This window comes from Delphinapterus leucas, chromosome 18 (genome assembly GCF_059928025.1).
Source record: "Delphinapterus leucas isolate spDelLeu-1000000601 "Yukka" chromosome 18, BTC_Dleu_Yukka2, whole genome shotgun sequence".
Classification (NCBI taxonomy): Eukaryota; Metazoa; Chordata; class Mammalia; order Artiodactyla; family Monodontidae; genus Delphinapterus; species Delphinapterus leucas.
Window position 1 is genome coordinate 58,459,158 of NC_143146.1, and position 20,721 is coordinate 58,479,878.

The 20,721-nt window shown below is 33.5% G+C and overlaps 1 protein-coding gene across 7 annotated transcripts in view; it reads right to left on the reverse strand.

Moving 5' to 3' along the window:
* ZC3H13 (zinc finger CCCH-type containing 13) overlaps positions 1–20,721 on the reverse strand; it is a 92,351-nt gene that overhangs the window by 65,819 nt on the left and 5,811 nt on the right. For 5 of the 7 annotated variants that reach the window (XM_022574869.3, XM_022574867.3, XM_022574865.3 and 2 more), the window contains 3 exons: positions 20,139–20,264; positions 19,701–19,810; positions 16,722–16,833 (listed from right to left, as the gene is read on the reverse strand). In XM_022574869.3, the coding sequence (XP_022430577.1) occupies positions 16,722–16,833; positions 19,701–19,810; positions 20,139–20,255 (339 nt within the window). In that variant the 5' untranslated portion in view covers positions 20,256–20,264. Of the gene's footprint in view, positions 1–16,721; positions 16,834–19,700; positions 19,811–20,138; positions 20,265–20,721 lie in introns of those variants that run through there. The other 2 variants (XM_089899536.1, XM_089899537.1) reach the window with 2 other exon arrangements.

Below are 20,721 nucleotides of genomic sequence, written 5' to 3' on the forward strand. Positions count from 1 at the left end.
ATATTCTGGGTTCTTTTGTCTATAAGGTATCAGACTACATTTGTCTATATGTAGTTGTAATACCAACTACAAATGTAGTTGAAAAGGGTTTCAGAGCAGTAATTCTGGTACTGGAAAACAAAATAATCTGCAAGTTTGTAACAGAATATTTTTAACAGATTTAGAAACAGATATAATAATCTCAATAAATTCCATTAATAATGTATGTATTTCATAATATTTACCCTACATATTGAAATTATATAATTTTTGTATTACCTATTGTTTTCCAATATGACTCTAATACTGCCCCCAGAGATCACATATAACTTCTATTATTAAGTACTAGAGATTGAATGCAGGCTTCAATATGTGGTGGAATTTCAAGTTAGGAGATATGTTTTTCCCTAATACTTTGTCACTATCCCACCTCAAATCATAATAGAGGAAATTATTTTGATAACACCTAAGGCTTAGGTCATTTTTTAAAATGTTGTATTTCCTCATTTTTCCACTTCAATAGTGTATAACTTGTTTAGGCATGTTATTCCTTGTAAAATAAAATTATTTCCCTCTTTCTCTGATCATATTCAAATATAAAGGGTCTGGTATTACTTGTCCCATGTAGTACAGCATGGTCTGCTCTTTCACCTTCCTGTAATTTCTTGAATAGAATGGACTATCATCTTACTGCTCTTATATGCAAACATATTAATTAGAGGTACAACCATTTGATTATTACGTATTCTAAATTAATCATTCTGGAACATGTACATGTTGAAATACTTGTTAAAGAACCACAATATTTTAGCCAGTACCCATGGGATTATTTTATGAATTCAGAATTATTTGGATTTCAAAATATATTAAGTAACAATGCCAGTAGGGTCTGGAGCAGCAACCTATAATCAAATATACTGATATTTTTGCAGCAAAACATATGAATTCACCAACTGGGTAAAGACTGTATAATAAGCTTCATATCAATTAAAATCAGGTTTTGCTGCCAAATAAGTCTATGCCTAACTTAGGAAAAATGTATGGTTTTAAATGTCTCTTACATTTGAGCAATGCAATAAATAATTGTGAACTTTACTTTCACTTTATTTCTACTTTATATTACATTCACATTTATTTCTTAAACATTATATGTATGGACAGATTATATTTATTATAAATTTTATTTTTAGCTAGTAAGGAGGCATTACCAAGAATACAATCTAAAAAGAAGTGTTGAGGCAAAAAGAATTGAAAACCAATATTAACTGGATTAGCAACCATAATAATAAAATGCTAGGGATCTTTGAAGTAATATAATTCAATTTCCTACCCCATGCTGAAATGTTTTTCCTAAATATTGTACAGTTATAGAAGTCCTCTAATAGAATAATTTCACGGAAAAAAAGATTTACTCCCAAGGTCTCCACTCATAGCTCTCCACTGTTGCATTCTTTGCTCCCATTTTCAGAAAGTTCTAAATATTAGAAAATTATTTCTTATACTGATCACAACTCTTTTATACCTCTCCAGAATTTCTGTTGATTGGAACTAGTTCTGACCTCTAGAATCGTGCAAAACAAATCTAATAATTCTTCCACATGATAGCTATTTAAATATTTCAACACTGTCACTAAATCTCTTCAATATCTTCTTATATCAGGCCAAAGATACTCTACACACTGATCATACATGAATATTTCACAATTTTCATACCCCTCACTACTCTGTCATCTTCTCTGGGCACACTAATTTGCCAATGTTGCTTCAATAAAATGTGATAACTAAAATTAACCTAGTCCTGCCAGAGCAGCATAGAGCATATAGCTTCCACCTCTCCTAGTATAGAACTGAAATTATTCTTGCATTAATGAACTTGTTTTGTGGGGGGGTGGGGAGTTTGGGGTAGAATTTAAATAAGAAACTATAATCTTATAAGCTATATAAATTTAAATTACAATCTCACATAAAATGAAGTCTAGAAATAGGGTAAACTTCAGGGCTGGGTGATGATGTAGTAACACAGTGAAATCACTGGAGACCAAATTTTCCTGTTGTTTTTTTCCTTTCTTACAGCTCTGCTATTCCTACTGTTGACTTCACATTAAGGCATATTTCTTTTACTACGATGACAAGCAATCTAGGTTCACCCAGTGTGTGCCTCTCTCCAATCACAAAATAAGAATTGTTTCTTTCAGTCTGAGTAGGCCAACTTCAGTCACATGGCCACATCTGAATCAATAACTGATAGCAAGATAATAGCCACAGGCTAAATGAATTAGGCCTGGTTCCTGAATCAACAGAATTAGCAAGGAGAATGGGATTATTATGACTAGACTAGACTAATGAGGGTCTAGCAGTGAATCTGGGGTCAACTCCCCAAACCAAAATGCAGCTTCAAAATGAAAACAACTGAATGGATTCTGGGGGGTTCAAAGTAACATACTATACCTTTGGTACTACACTTCACCTCCTCAGAGTACAATGCCACACTTCTGACAACTGCAATAGGCCATAAAAAAAGACACTTTCCGACCTAGTAAACGTTTTCTCTGTTCACCTTTACTGTTGCATTTTGGACCTTCCTTCTAAGGTCATTTTCCATCGTCCTGATGTATATCCTTTTAGACATTCTCTGAGTAATGAAGGTCTCCTGGTAGTCAACACTCTCACTTTTACCAGAAAGCTTCTTTATTATATCCTCATTCTTGAAAAGCAGTTTTGCTGGGCTCATAACTATGGGTTCATACATTCACTTCAGCTTTGAAAATATCATTCCACTGCATTTTGGCTTCCATTATTGTTACTGATGGTATCAGTCTATCGTTCCTTTGTAGAAAGATCTGACTTTTATCTCTGGGTTTTCCAATATTCTCTCTATGCCTCTCATGTTTTGCAGTTATGATATAATATCTACTTGATATGTATTGTGCTTTCTGCAGGCTTATATCTCATCAATAATGGAAAATTCTCAGCCATTATTTCTTTCAATATTGCCTTTCCCATTTTCTATTTTTTTCCTGGGATTCCAATTAGATGTACATTAGGTTTTCTAAGTTTTTCCTCCACATTTGTGAACCTCTTCAATATTTTCTATAACGTTGTTTTTATGTGCTGCATTCTGGATAAACTCTTCAACTCCATCTTCCAAGTTACCAGTACTCTCTTCACAGATGGGCCCAAGGCTTAGTGTCTGACTAGCTCTAATACCTGTAAAAGTCTTAAAGTCACTACCAGCTTTCACACTTGCTACTCAATCCTTGGTTTCAATTCTGTCCTTGTTTTGCTGCTGTTTACATTCTTGAGAAAGCATGTCAAACCCTTCTCTCAGCAGCTCGAGTTAAAGTTAATGTTAATCCAAAGTTTTCTTCTGTCATTTACTATCACATATTATATCAAAGCTATTAAAAATTCAAAAAGCTATTATTAATTTTTAAAAGATTATGGTTCTCACCTTAATGTTTTCAAAACTTTTCAACTGGACACTTCTGATCAAGGCTAAAAACTTTTAAATAATGAACAATACTTATTGAGGTTTTTTGGCCTGAATATTAGCCCAACAACTTAGCTCAGTATATAGCTTTTAGGACAGATATAACTGACATTTTGAAATTTTTAAATGATTCACAGATGTGCAATTTCAGATCCTTTCAACACTACAGAAACACAGACGGTAAAGAAACTTAGATCTACACTAAGGAAACTGTAGTTTATTTTGTTTATACTATACTGAAGAAAAATCCCCTAATAGGGTTATCAGAGATTTTCTTTTATGAAGTGGTCACAAAAATTATACTAGCTCATCTCAGAATAAGCAGAGTCACAAAAAAACAAATAAGATTATAAACTTCAAAAAACAGTCAACAGATAACAAAAATCTGGTCATCTCCAAGCACCATATTTTAAAAATTACAATGAAGAGAGAACAATTATTAATATTTCTGTATCTATGTACCGACTAATACAGCAATGAAGAGCACAGCTACAGGAGATGGGGAGTGAACTAGACAGAAGCATACTACTACCAAGATACTTAAAAGACATTCTCAAACCAAGATAGATCAAGTAGACAAAGATATGAAAACTACAGGAGATCAAAACAACAGATGTTTCAGATATACTTTAGAACCTGAAAGCCAAAAAATAGAAAATATACCTTCTTTTTAAGCATATACAGAAAATTCAGAAAAACCGACCATATCTTAGGCCACAAAGAAAATCTCATCAAATCTGAGAAAAAGAAATACAAAAAGCAATAATATAGAAGTTATTTTTTAAAAAATGAAAAGAATACACATATAAAACAAACAAAAGGCTCTTCAATCTGAAAAATTTTAAACATGACATTAAGCAATTATTGGACCACAGGTGAAATACAAACCTAAAGATGAGAATTCCTTAAAAATAATGACAATGAAAGCATGATATATGAGATACATGGAATTCAGCTAAAGCAGTTATCAGAAAAATGCTTATAGCATTAAATACGTGTGTGCATTATGAAAATAAATAAATAAATATGCCACCAATTCAAAAAAGAAAAGGAATACAATAAACCAAGGAGGGAATTAATACAGAGAAATAAATGTGTTGAAAAGAGAAAGAACTAATATATAAATCCAAAAGCTGATGGAAATAAACCACTGACTAAACTAATGAAGAAAAAAGGGAAAACGCCCAAGTATTCAAAATCCTATATGACAATGTGAAAGTAGCCATTAGAACAGAGAAAACAGAAAAACGTGATTTCTTTGCACAACTCTATGCAAACTAGTTTAAAAACCTAGACAAAGTACATAATACTCTAGAAAAAAATTAACAAAACTGACTTAAAGTCAAAAGTCTATTAATTTCCACTGGAAAAATAAATTACTTACAGAACTTCTTCATAAAATAGTACCAGACTCAGGTGGTTTCACATGGGAATTCTACCAAACCTTTCAAGAGCAGAAAATCCTGATACCACTTAAGATATTCCAGAGCAAAGAATTAGGAATATTTTGTTATTATAAGGTACTTGGACTACCTGTGAAGTGCTATAGTATTATTTGAAAGTAGACTTGAATTAATCGTAAATGTAATTGCAAACTCTAGGGCAACCACTAAAAAAAGTAAAAATAACAAGTATAATTGATATGTTAAGAAAGGAGAGAACATATAATAGTATAAAATGCTCAATTCAAACCATAAAAGGCACAAAAACAGTGGAAGACAAAAAATAGGAACAAAGAACAATGGTATAACAAATAGAAAACAGTAACAATTACAGTAGATATTAATACAACTGTATCAATAATTACTTTAAACATCAATAGACTAAACACACCAATTAAAACACAGATTGTCAGAGTGGATCAAAAAACAAGACCCAGCTAGCTATACGATGTCTATGAGAAACCAACTATAAAAATAAAGACAAATATAAATTAAAAGGAAGGGGATGGAGAAAGATATACTATGCTAAAGAGAGTGGGAGTAGATATGTTAATTTCAGACAGGCAGACTTCAGAATAAGGAAAGTTAGCAAGGACAAAAGGGCATTACATAATGATAAAGGGGACAATTCTTCAAAAAGACATAACAATCCTTAGTATATATGCACCTAACAACAGTGTCAAAATATATGAAGTAAAAACTGATATTACTGCAAGGAGATATACCTGATCCACTAATACATTTGGAGACTTTAACACCCCTCTATCAGAAATGTACAGATCCAGGAGGGAGAAAATTAGCAAGAACACAGTTGAAATCAAAAGCACCTTCAATCTACTGGATATAACTCACATCGATAGACTACTTCACCTGATGAAGGTAGAAAACACATTCTTCTCAAGCTCACATGGAACATTCTGGACCATTTTATGGACCATAAAACACACTTTTAAAAGAACAAAAATCATATAATGTCTAATCTCAGATCACAATGGAATTAAACTGGAAATTAGTAATGGAAAGATAGCTGGATAATCCCAAAATATATGGAGATTAATCAACACACTTCTACTTAACACATGGGTCAAAGAAGAAATCTCAAGAGAAATTTTAAAATATTTCAAACTAAATGAAAATAAAATACAATTTATCAAAATTTGTGGGATGCAGTGAAAGCAGTGTTTAGAGAAAAATTTACAGCACTGAATTCATATAGTAGAAATGAAGAAAGCTCTAAAATCAATAATCTAAGTTTCCACCTTAGAAAACTTGAAAAAGAAGAGCAACTGAAATCTAAAGTAAGCTGAAGAAAAATAACGAAAATTAGAGCAGAAATCAATGAAACTGAAAACAGGAAATCAACAGAGAAAAACCAACAAAACCAAAAGCCAGGTCTTTGAAAAGATCAAGCTTCTACGCAGGTTAACTAAGAAAAAAAGAGAGAAAACAAAAATTACCACTATCAGAAACAAAAGAAGAGACATCACTACAGATTCCAAGGACATTTAAAGGATAATAAAGGAATACTATGAATAATGCTATGCCCACAGATTTGATAACCTAGATGAAATGGACTAGTTACTTGAGAGACACAATCTGCCAAAACTCACACATCAAGAATAGACAATCTGAACAGACTTATATCTACTAAAGAAATTGAATCAATAATTAATAACCTTTCAAAACATAAAGCACCAGGTCCACATGGGTTCATGTGTGAATTCTATCAAACATTTAAGAAAGAACTTATACCAATTCTCTATAGTCTTTTCCAGAAGACAGAAGCAGAGGGAATATTTACAGAATTATTCTGAGGCCAGCATTAATACCTAAATATCTAATACCAAAACTAAATGAAGACACTACAAGAAAAAAAAAAAGGACCAAGGTCTCTCATGGGCATTGATGCAAAACTCCCGAACACATTAGCAAAATATAAGCAAATGAAACCCAACAATATATAAAAATAATTATACACCACAACCAAGTGGGATTTATACCAGATATGCAAGGGTGGTTCAACATTCAAAAGTCAATTCAGGTAATTCATCACATCAACAGACTAAAAAAGAAAAAAAAGACACGATCATATAGATAGACAAAGAAAAAGTATTTGACAAAATCCAACACTCATTCATGATAAAAACTCTTAACAAACTAGAAACAGAGGAGAACTTCCTCAACTTGATAAAGAACATCTATATAAAACCTACAGTTAATATCATAATTAATGGTGAGAAACTTTCTTGCTAACCTCAGGAACAAAACAAGGACGTCCCCTCTCACCATTCCTTTTCACCATCATAATGGAAGTCCTAGCTAATGCAATAAAACAAGAAAAGGACATAAAAAGTATACAGGTTGAGAAGGAAGAAATAAGTGTCTGTTTAGAGATGACATGATTGTCTATGTAGAAATTCTGAAAGAATCAACAAATCTGTAGGTTGCTTTGGGTAGCATGGATATTTTAACAATCCTAATTCTTTCAATCCATGAGTACGGTATATCTTTCCATTTATTTGTGTCATCTTCAATCCCTTTCATCAGTGTCTTACAGTTTTCAGGGTACAGGTCTTTCACCTCCCTGGCTAAATTTATTTCTATGTATTTTATTCTTTGTGAGGCTGCTGTAAATAGATTTTTCTTTCTGATAGATCATTATTAGTGTATAGAAATGCCACAGATTTCTGTATATTAATCTCACAGCCTGCAACTTTACTGAATTCATTTATTAGTCTAAAAGTTTTTCTGGTGGAGTCTTTAGGGTTTTCTATATATAGTATCATGTCACCTGCAAATAGTCGTGTATATGTATTTTAAAGTAGCGGGATAATCCAATAATTTAGTTTTTAGGTTACCTATAGGGAAAAAAATAGAGTGATCAAGAGATAAAAGGTAGACTTTCCTGAATGTAACCTGTTCTGTAGATTTAACTTTGAAACATAAGATACCTCATTAGCCCAGTAGGCATCAGTCTCATAACTTTGAAACCATGAAAATGTTTTATATACTTAGAAAACAAAATTATATTTTTAAAAAATCCCTAAAACTAAAATCAAAATGAATCAACCCAACTTCATCAATTTTGTAGTTTAACCACACAGACAACTGTTCAAGTGACTTAAAATACAATAATTTGCACTTTGCTATACAGCAGAAACTAACACAACACTGAAAATCAACTACACGCCAATAAAAATTAATTTTTAAAAAATACAATAATTTGACTATCTCTTCCTAAGAAACATATATCACAGATATTTCCCTCACGGGATATATCCTAAGAACTACCAAGACATCTTAAACTGTTCGAAGTAATCATATTATTAGTAATACGATTGTTAATTATTATTCTGGAACTATTAAATGTAAGATAATGCAAATGAATGTCAACAGGGACTAAAATTTTCAGCATAAGAGAAAAGTGATACAGCTATAAAATCAAAGAATTAGGTAAAAGTCTTGCAATTCTAAATTTGAACTATTTGAACTCATGTTTGCGTGCATGTTTTTAAAGAGAAGATACATATGTATTTCCTAGGTGAAATACAATGAAAAGCCCTAAAAATAACTAAACTAGTGGTTTCCAAGTAGTAGTCCTGAAATACCATCTCCCAATAAAAGAACCAGCGCTGTACGTAGGGGAAAATGGCTGACTCCAAGTAGAGGATAGATATAAAATATATACAATGAGCTGGGAACATCTTAACAGAAACAAAGAAACTATCAAGGACTACTGAAGCTGTGTCAATACAGGCAGGATATAATTGGACTTCATCAAAATTAAAGGATATCTTTAAAGACACCACAGGGACTTCCCTGGCAGTCCAGTGGTTAAGACTCCGTGCTTCCACTGCAGGGGGCATGGGTTCGATCCCTGGTCAGGGAACTAAGATCCCGCATGCTGCACGGTGCAGAAAAAAAAAAAAAAAAAAAAAAGACTCCACAAAGAAAATGAAAAGGCAAGTGACATACTGGGAAAATATATTTGCAATACACATATCCTGCAAATGACTGGTGGTATTCAGAACATATAAGAGCCACAAATCTGTAATAAGACAAACAGCCCAACTTATAAGCAAAAGACATAAACAGACACTTCACAAAAAAATTATAAAAGGCCAATAAACACATGAAAAGATGCTCAACATCACTAATCATCAAGAAATGAAAATTAAGGGACCTCCCTGGAGGCTCAGTGGTTAAGAATCTGCGCAGGAAGATCCCACATGCCATGGAACAACTAAGCCCGTGAGCCACAACTACTGAGCCTGCGCTCTAGAGCCCGTAAGCCACAACTACTGAGCCTGCACGCCACAACTACTGAAGCCCTCGCGCCTAGAGCCCGTGCTCAGCAACGAGAAGCCACCGCAATGAGAAGCCTGCACACCGCAACGAACAGTAGCCCCTGCTCGCCGCAACTAGAGAAAGCCTGCACGCAGCAACGAAGACCCAACGCAGCCAAAAATAAATTAATTAAAAAAAAAAAGGAAATGCAAATTAAAACCACTATATACCCAGCAGAGCAATGCCAAGTGTTGGCAAGAATGTAGAGCAACTGAAACTCTCATACACTGTGGGTTGAGGATGTAAAATGGAATAACCACTAGGGAAAACTACTTGGCAGTTTCTTATAAAGCCAAGACACATAACATACACATAACATATGACTCAGCAGTTCCACCTCTAGGTATTTACCCACAGAAAACTATGTCCACACAAAGACTTGTACACAAATGTTCATAGCAGCTTTATTCATAATAGCCATAATAACCAGAAAACAACTCTAATGTCCATCAACTGGGGAATGGATAAACAAATTTTGACATATCCATATAATAAAACAGTAACCCACAATAAAAGGAACAAACTGTTGACACATACTACAACATGGCTGCATTTCAAAAGTATTGTGCTAAAAGAACCGAGACCCAAGAATATATAATATCTGATTCCATTATAATGACAGATCAGAGGTTGTCAGGAGCCTGGTTTGAGAGAGGACTGACTCTAAAAAGACATGAAGATATGTTCTGGGTGATGGAAATGTTATGTATCTTCATTGTGGTGGTGGTTATACAGGTGTGTACATTTGTCAAGACTCAAACGGTACACTTAAAATGAACACATTTTATAAAGTAAACTTTTAAACAGAGCTCAGGATCTAATATAAAGACCTCCAACAAGCTAAGGAAGGGACATTTGAGGGAAAAGAAAAAAAAAAAGAAAAATAGTGGTACTGGATTAGAGTTAAGAGACATCAATAAGAACTCATGTTTAGCTCAATACAGATAAAGACGGTTGCTTGTAATATTTATAGATATATGCATATACACCAATTAGTATACACTCATATATTTCATTGCTCTGTCAGCTGAGAGGGCCTAAAAAAAAACAGCACCAGTAGGAACAAGCACACCTAGTACCAGATTTCAGCTCTCTCTCTCTCTCTCTCTCTCTCTCTCTCTCTCCCCCTCTCTCTCCCCTAGCCATCAGAGAAAATGTCCATGCTACCCATACAAAGAGGTCCACATAGAAACTGAGGCCTCCAGCTGACTTCCAGCATCAACAACCAGACATGAGAGTGAAAAAATCTTCAAATGATTCCTGCCTCCAGCATCCTAATACTTTAGCTGAGGTTCCAGACATAAAGGAAGAGATAAGCCATGCCTACTGTGCCCTTTCTGATTTCCTGACAGAATCCATGAACAAAATAAATGGTTGTTATACGCCAAGGTTTGGCAACTGGAACTCCTTTTAATACTATCAAAAAATATTATGTATTTGCAGATCATACAAGGCTAAAGACATATTTTTTATATAAAATGAACATTTTAATCTAAATTTAAAAATCACAGTAATCAATCATGTACTATATATACATTATCAAATTCCTACCAGGTGGTATATATTGTATCTCCACTTACACCCTTCCCCTTCTCTTCTAAACCTTTTCCTTTGAAATGGGTAAACAACACTCCTGTGTTCTACTTAATCCTATACTCATTCTCAAATTTTTAATTTGGTGACTCTCTACTCTTGCTGTTTTACATTTACTGTGTTTTATTCTTTCCAAAGAATTTTCACATGTACGTCCTCACTTGGTTCTCACTATAACTTGTGACATATTGGTGCAAGAGACTTACTCAGGATGGTTATAAAACTGTTAATAAGGCCTTTTAAGTTAAAGCCCTCCATTGCATGAGTCAGCTTTTTATAACACATATAGTCCTATCTCCTTCCTTATCAGTGAAACTTTTTCCTCATCTAGCCAGAAATATCAAGATGTAGAAAAAGAACAAGGGAATTTTTTTAGGTGGTGGGGGGAGGGAAATGAGGGACAGGAATAGAACTGGGTAGGGGACTACAAAGCAAAGCTAATAATTATGTATACATTCTGGGAGGTACAGTTCCCAGAGACAGAAAGCTTCATGCTAGAAATTAGTTCTCAATTCAGAAAACCAGAGAACCAAGCACTAAGGGTAGGTCAAAATCAACTGTAGTGTGCAAAGTCAAAATCAACTGTAGTGTGCAAGGTCAACATCAATGGTAGCCTATAAAATATCTGAAAGAGGCTGGAAGTTGGATAATCAACTTACGATTCAGCTAAAGACTGAGATCTGAAAAAGTAATTTGCATAGTAGTCATTTTAAATAGATCCAGAGTGGAGGTGAGGATAAATATCAAGTCTAAATAGACTGTCTGAAGATAAGTCATCAGGTTGAGGTGGGGTAGGAAATGATAAAAATGACCTTTGAAAAAATACTGGACAAGGAAAAGGGAACATCATTCTGAAGTCTCAAAAGAAAAACTTCTGAAAATGACTTATTATTGGAACCAGAGAAGGTCATTAAAATGATTAAGAAAAAATATTTTAAATATATTACACAGATCAGTTGAAACATTATTCCAATGGTTTTAATTTCATATATGAGAAAGCAGATTGACAAAAAAGATTAAGACGTTAAAAACAAAGATCATGAAAAATACCGGAGATGGATGGTGATAAAGACTGCATAACAATGTAAATATACTTAATGCCACAGAACTGTACACTTAAAAATGTTTAAAATGGTAAATGTATAATGTATTTTATAACTTAAAAAAGAAAAACATGTTTTAAAAGATCAATTCATACAAATAAACTCAGACCATTGCCCATCTGCTCTAAGGTAAGATTTCAAGGTGAGCAAGGGATGCTCACAGTGCATCTCTAAATCCTAAACTATTAGATATCCTCCCACAATGATGAATTATTTTATACTTTCTTGAATGTGGCCACAAAGCTTCTCTTAAGAGACAGAGATTCCCTATAGCACATGCATGCCCTAATCATCAACAAATGCTCGAATGTTCCTCCTGACTCTATATTCACAGGTCTAATTTTGCTTTCAAAGCTATTTTAATTGTGTGCTCGAATTATGTAAAATAACAAGTCTCTGTTATAGAAGAAGAAAACACAATTCAATGACTGCATTTGAAAAGTTCTATAGACTGGTGGAAAGTATCCAGTACCATAAAAATATGTTTATTATTTCATAACTGTTCTAAAATAGCATACTACTGTCTGTGCAAATACAGAAAACAGTGCCAAAAGTTAGTAGTCCGTGATGCTATGAGTCTAGTGCACAAAAGGGGCCTTTCCATCTCAGTTAATAGCATGGAAAGCCTGTAGTTAGGCTTAACACCTCCCCTCCACTCATTCTTTTGGTCATCAAATCCTACTGACACTACCTCAAATTAGCCTCTCACCATGTTAAATTCAGTTCCATTATGTTAAGCATGGTTCTGATCACCTAGACCAGCCAACATGTCCAAAATATTGCCAATGCAACATATGACGAACACAAAAAATTATTAACAAGATATTTGACTTTCTTTTTTTCATACTAAGTCCTTGAAATTCAGTATGTATTTTATACTTACAGCACATCTCAATTCAGACTAGCTACACTTCAAGTGCTCAACAGCCCCACTGGACAGCGCAGACCTGAGACCATCAGGAGTTCTCAACAATGGCTGCACATCAGAATCACTTTTCATTTATTCAGTAAGTGAACTTACTAGTTCCAGGGTCTGGAGATGAATTGGTAAACAAGATAGATCTCTTCAGCCCTCATCTCCCATACACATGCTGTTAATTCTTTCACTCTAGGTGCACAGCTTCACAGGTTCTCAAACACACAAGTCCTTTAAAACACCTTATTGTTATTGTGTTGGTTTTCTTCCTCTTCCTAGACTCTCACCCATTCCCTCCTTCATCCCATCTATCCTTCAATATCCAGTGCAAATGTCATTTTCCTCTGGTTCCCCAGGCAGTTACTTATTCCCTCCATTGTGAGCTCTGCTCTCCTCTCTCTGACATACTACCACAGTCTATAGCATTACAGTTTACCTATTTATGAATTGGTCTCTCCACAAGTTCAGGGTTTATCAACCTCAGACACATTGGAGTTGAGGTCAATAGCAGAGAAACGGTGGAATTAGTTTGCAGAAAATCACACACATCCTATCTTAGCCATGCTATGTTATCTATGCGATACTTGCCCCTACATAAACTACATCTGATTTTCCCATAGAAATTCATTATGTGAAGATCAAGAGTCACACATGTTACAATAGGGAATGTACCACAGAAATGATCAGCACCTGTTTTCGTGCCAGATATAGCACTCAAAATAATTAATACCTGCTATCCTAACTTATTAACAGTTTTCTCTAAGTTTGGATAGTGAATTCCCTAAAACCTGACTGCTCTTGAATCTTGAGACTTTATCCCTTAGGTGTGCATGAAGTTAAGTGCCTTTGAGGACTATCTCATCTAAGGAAAGCAAGAACCAGGCTTTAAATGTCTTAACAAAATACCAACTTTGCTGTCTACTAAAATGATATGCTGAACATATAAACCTTTACAATCAACAACTACTTACACTTAGATAATCTGTTAAAAACCTCAATCTCCGATGCCGATATTCATCTCCTATTAAGAGCCTAAAACCAATTTATATTTGAGAAAAAAGGCTAAGAGCTATTCTAATACCATTTATTAAGCTGTCACATTGGAAGAGTCAGTCATGATACTTGTTTTACATATATTTTCTTCACAGCAACACAATAATATAGCTATCACCTCCATTTTACAGATAAAGAAACTGACAGTAGCATTAAATAACAATTCCTAAAGTAATGTGTTCAGAATATGAATTCCAGATGTCTGCCCTTTACATTAAGTACAATCTACCTAGTGGTATGCTGGAGCCAGTTCACACTGACTCACAAGAGCTAACTGTTAAATTTTTAGGAACTGCACAAGCTGTAACTAAAACTTAAATCATAAAAACTAACAATTAAATAAGTAATATTAAAACCAACAGTACTAATTATTCAAAACTCACTTCCCAAATATTTTAGTACACTTTACTCTTGTGGTTAATTACATTTATTGTGTGTGTGTATTCCCACACTTCCCAACTCTGTATTCAGTGATACCATTTTAGTAGCTTGAAACTGACCATGATGGGAGTATTTACACCAAAGAAATTGGTAAATCCTACAAAGTATGGCTTTCTTTTTTTCTGAGTGGTTGTTAAACATATACCAGCAAACCATGGAGTCCATTCATTATTCTGAAATAAAAAGTTATTTCAAAATGCAATACACATGCTCAGCCCCTACCCAGAAATTCTAATTCAGTAGATTAAGGGTAAAGTACCTGCGTGTGTATTTTGAAAAAGACCATTTCTCCTCCAAAAGGATTTTGATACATACCGCCAGCTGAGAACTACCATTTGAGATTTTTAAAACGGTTTTATGTATCACATCAGACATTAGAAAGCTACATACTTAAAACTGCATTACTTTAAGTCCCCAAAGATGTCTTTACAAACCATAATATAAAACTGTGACACAGCTTTTTTTCAAGGATCAAAATAGCCAAAAGAAAGCTTCTATATATCTAAAATTATCAAAGAGGTTGCTGCTTATACAATTCAGTAACTTTCGTAAAAAGGCTATAATGAGACAACTAGATATCCATATGCAAAAGAATGAGGTTGGACCCTTACCTCACACCATAAATAAAAATTAACTCAAAATGGATCAAAGATTTAAATGTAAGAGCTAAAGCTCTAAGATTCTTTGAAGAAAACATAGGCATAAATCTTTCTGACCTTGAATTAGACAACAGTTTCTTAAATGTGACACCAAAAGCACAACAAAAATATAGATAAATTGGATTTCATCAAATTAAAAACATTTTTTAAAGGACACCATCAAGAACATGAAAAGACAACCCACAGAATAGGAGAAAATTTTTACAAGTCATATATATAAGGGACTTGGATCCAAAATACATAAAGAATTCTTACAAATCAACAATAAAAAGACAACCCAATCTAAAAATGGACAAAGGATCTGAATAGACATTTCTCCAAAGAACATATACAAATGGCCAATAAGCACACAAGAAGATGTTCAACATCACTAGCAATCAGAGAAATGCAAGTCAAAACTACAATGAGATTACCGATAGGTATAATCAAAAAATTAGATAACAGCAAATTCTGGCAAAGATGTGGAGTACTGGAAATCTGACACACTGATGTAAAGAATTTAAAATGGTGCAGCTGCTTTGGAAAACATCCTAGCAGTTCCTCAAAAGGTTAAACATAGTTACCACATGACTGAGCAATCCCACTCCCAGATATAAACTCAAGAGAAATAAAAACATATGGCCACACAAAAGCTTGTATACAAATGTTCATAGCAGCATTATTCATAAGAGCCAAAACATGGAAACAACCCCAACATTCATCAACTGATGAATGGATAAAAAGTATGTGATATCTCAATACAATGGAATATTATTTGGCAAAAACAAGAAGTGAAATACTGATACATCCCCTAATCTTTCACAAACCTTGAAAACGCTATGCTAAGTGAAAGAAACTAGTGACAAAAAAACTCACATATTGTATGACTCGATTTATATGAATATCCAGAATAGGCAAATTTACAGTGACAGTAACTGGAATAGTGTTTGCCCAGGGCTGGTGGTCAACTGAGGGGCTAGGGAAATGACCGCTAAAGGTTATGGGTATTCTTTCTGGGGTGATGAAATTGTTCTAAAATAGACTGTGGTGATGGATGCATGACTGAATATGTGTAAAGCTGCCCAAGTGTACACTTTAAATGGATGAACTGTATCTCAATAAATTCCTTGCAAATGCACACACAAGAGCACGATAAATTTCTTTTAAAAAAAAAATTAGATCTGGGAAATTTCCATTCCTGACAAACATCTATGTTTTCTTTTAATCAATAAACTACATCATAAATTGTGCTTCTCTTTTGGTTTTACCACTAAATTCTGTGATCATATGTGCTTTCTAGTTCAGTTTCTGTCACCACCATGCCTTGCCTTCACTGTTTTAATTTAAAAGTGTTGTACTGCAAGGCACTTCAACCCTTCTTGGAAGCAGGCAGGAAACGATGGCTGGCTGAATTCCGAAAACTTAAGAATACATTTAAATACTCATGATGTCCACCATGGCACAGAAACCCTATGAAGTTCAGCTTGAGCTCTGTCAACCAGATCCCTTCATTTTAACTACCACCAAGAACTAAAACGGTAAGAATTATGAGTTTTTCCAGAGGACTTTTTCCCTCTAAATTACATTATCCATATAGAACACTGTAATGCAATATTACACATTTACCATATATTTAGCACACAAGATAATATTTAAAATAGAACATAAATAATAAATCACTACTGAAATTTAACTTTGTTTGGGGAAATTCATTCCTACCCTAACAGGTGAGGATGACTCCTCTGTATTTCGTTTCTGGGACTCAGTGTCCACATCTTGGCGCTTGTTCTTCATTCTTTCTCTAAGATCCCCTGTAGGTCTTTCTGGTGACCTTTGAACCAAAAAACAAAAACAAAGCAAAAAACAAAACAAAACAACAAAAATCTATATTTATATAACATTTTATAAGAATATATTTACAGAAATAACCTCACAAATCTCAATATAGTTTTTCTACTATCCATGGCTCCTAAAGTTCAGAAAAACAATTAATAAATTTGTTTATATATTAATATATAAAAAAATATAAGCATCACTTACAAGTTTTCTCCCAATACCAATCAAAATGCATACACTAAAACTCCATGGGGTGGCAGGTACTGGTGATATTAATAAGAAACTATAGGTGAGCTGAGAGAAAGGAATTTGTAATTAATAGCTTAATTTGTTTTCCTATGAATCACATAAATATATGAGTTATATTCGAAAGCAAAGAGTAGGAAGGTAAAGTTTTAAACCACAGCACTGCAAAATTAATCTAGAAACAACAGTATTATCATCTATACACGTATATGGTTGGATGCAACATCAACAACTGTGAAAATATTTTATGCATCTCAAGAATGAAAGCAAATAATGTTATTCTTACAATTCTTCTTAAATTTGAAATTATTTCAGAGTAGAAAGTAGTTGAAAAATTCAAAGCAAGATTTTCAACAGTGAGTTTATACTCTGCTTTTATACTCGTTTTTAATTAAGGAAAAATATACATATTTATATTTAACACTGGTAAAGCTTCATAATTTATATTAGCAATTTGATAAATGGATGTTCAATTATTTTCACACCATCACTAAGTGAGAAAAATAAAGCAGAGGTAGAAAACACACTGCCTTTATAGACTATTCCTAGAGCACCATTAAAAGAGGGCAATAGTTGGGCTTCCCTGGTGGCGCAGTGGTTGAGAGTCCGCCTGCCGATGCAGGGGACACCGGTTCGTGCCCCTGTCCGGGAGGATCCCACGTGCTGCGGGGCGGCTGGGCCTGTGAGCCATGGCCGCTGAGCCTGTGCGTCCGGAGCCTGTGCTCCACAACGGGAGAGGCCACAACAGTGAGAGGCCCGCATACAGCAAAAAAAAAAAAAAAAAAAAAAAAAGAGGGCAATAGTTGTTAAGGAATGACATGTCCCTCTTCAGCCACCAAAAAAAAATGTGTATAATGTTTTTAAAAGATATAAACAGATTACAAAAATACTGACATCTATGTCAAGTAACAGCTGTTCAATCAAATCGAGTCCTTTATCAATCATTAATACAAATCACATGATTAGTGAAAAAATAATTTCAGTCAATTCACTTTAAAGGAGCTCATTAACATTTACATGCACATTTTATAGATCTATATTAAATGTTTTAACAGTTAAAGCTGAACTGGTAAATGGATCTTCTTATTAAGAACCAGCACTTAAATGCTTTAAATTATAATTATGATGCACATGTAAATTTTATGTGCCCTAGTTTCCTTCATATAATAAGACAGTAATAAACTTGTTTCTATCCTAAAGAGTACCTAACAGAATGCTCTACATACAGTGAATGCTCAGTGACTTAAATGATTTGTGACTAAGTAAGCATTTCTGAAATACATTACTTTTCTTTCCATCTCTGAATCATATTATGAACTATATTTTTCTTCCTTATAAAAAACAAGGGAAAATACACAAATACGAAGGAAGTTATTGGGGAAAAAATGCACAAAATAGCAAAATTATAACAAAAAATCCTTTATTCTAGATCTAGTAATGACACTATTTTTTTCCATTTTAGATAAATTTCTCTGCCCATTTGCCTCACAACCATCTCTCGTATAAAAATTTTGAGTATGTTAATGTCACAGATGAAGTAAAGCATGTATTAAAATTACAGTAATAATATAAGCAAAACATTAAAATTATTGAAACAGTTTCCCCAGGTATGTGTTTGTTTATACAGGTATTAAACTTATAAAGACTAACTTTCCCACATTGACAGAAGGGACAGATGACAATCTAAATACAAATAAAACAGAGTACTCAGCATCACAAGTAACCTAAAAATGTACAACATTTAAGTGAACAGAAAGTCAGCTAATGTTAAGGTTTTGAATTTTAAGTTCTGTTAAACTTCAAAATCCATACACATACACAAAAATTCACCCAATTAAAAAGGAAATCTCCAAATGCTAATGTTCAGTTTTTACACTGTTGCTGAAGCCAAAGCAATCAGCACATTCAATTTTAGGACTAGGTAAATCAGTTGTTTACCAATCAAGTTTAAACTGCTTTTGTGACAATCTTTATGTATGTTACATCTTTAAACACCATAACAAAATCATCATGAGGGAGCCAAAAGAAAAATAAAAGATTTTTATTAGGAAAGTCTAATTTAGCCTTGCCTTTATTAAAGGAAAAATGATATTCTAAATAGGTAGTACATTTATCCACATATAAATACATACTTTCATTTACCTCAATATATTGTGATAAGAGATTTGGCAAATGCATTTTAACCTACAGAGCTTGCATTAGATTATCTTTTGTAATTACGATTTGAATTTAGAACATCTTAAAAAGCTAAAATTATACTTATTTAAATTCTACTATTTTAAGAGTTGAATGTAGTCTCTCCTCACTAAAAGCAAATCCATGAAATTCTGCCGTCTTAAACAGCACTTTAATACATAATTGCGGGGCAGGGCACGAAAGTAAGCCATACGTATATTAAAAAAACAAATTTTTGAGCAAATTAATTTTAAAGCAAACATCTCTATTAATCTTGAAATTAACAACTAAAAAGATCCTGTCGATCTTTGCTGTTGATAAGACTACCACCAAAATAGAAAATCTGACCAAACATATGGTAGTATTTCAGGTTTTTATACTAGATAAATTACAAAAGCCATCTTCTAATAGTATATGAACAATTCAAAGTTCTCAATTTACCTTCTATAATTGCTGCTATAACCTTTACCACGGGGTGAAGGGCCATGTACGAATCTACATGTGTTTCCATAGAGGCAGTTGCCAGTCTTCAGCCAGTTACGGCACTGTGTCTAAGAGACAGATATTACTATGTAAATTTCATATTTAGTCATATTTATTTCTGGAAAAAAAGATGCTAGTGGGACAAAATTTAAATAAATGCTATCAAAATTCCAACTAACCTGAGATATATTACTCCCCAAATAATAAAAACATCAAAAAAAAAAGCCCATAAACCCTAATGCCCATGTCACTCCTTTTTTATGAAACACATTTTAAAAAAATTTACTAAACCAATATTCCTATAATACAACAACCTATTCACTTTTGTGATATAAATAAGAAGTTGAAGAACAGGAATTCAAGAGAACCCCTGTGACTGTACTAGTGACAACTCACCTCTGCTGTACTGCCAGTGCTGGGTCCAAGCCTCTCAAATACACTGGGTCTTCGGGATGTGCTATCAGATATGGTCTTGGTATTTTCCACTGTGACCTTCCTTCTAATTTTTGACATTTTGTACTACTTTAACCAAAAAAGAGAGAGGCAAACTGTAAAATTCTTCAGTTTTAAATAACTGAGCCAATAACTTACAAGTAGATAAAATGGTAGATAAGATAACACTGCAAAATTACAGGGGATTTTTCTCAGAAGAAAAAAGCCATAGGAGAGGTCACAAGTAAACAGAGGTAAACAGAAACTGTCTTCTAAGACATACCTTATTAGTGAATTTAGAACAATTTTGAATCTTTTGCCTAGAATTTTACCTCTTCTACAGAGTAAGATTCTGCTCACACAGTTAAGTTTCCATAGTACATTCAATTTCAGAAAACACACTATAAAATGTTTAGTTTCTAAGTTCCTTATAAAAGTTGTTTCAAAATTTAATAACTGTCTTTTAAAGAAAGCTGTGCTATCATTCTCCATCAACTAGTTAACGGTTAAAGAAAGCTTTGCCAAAAATAAAATCAGGTAAGAATTT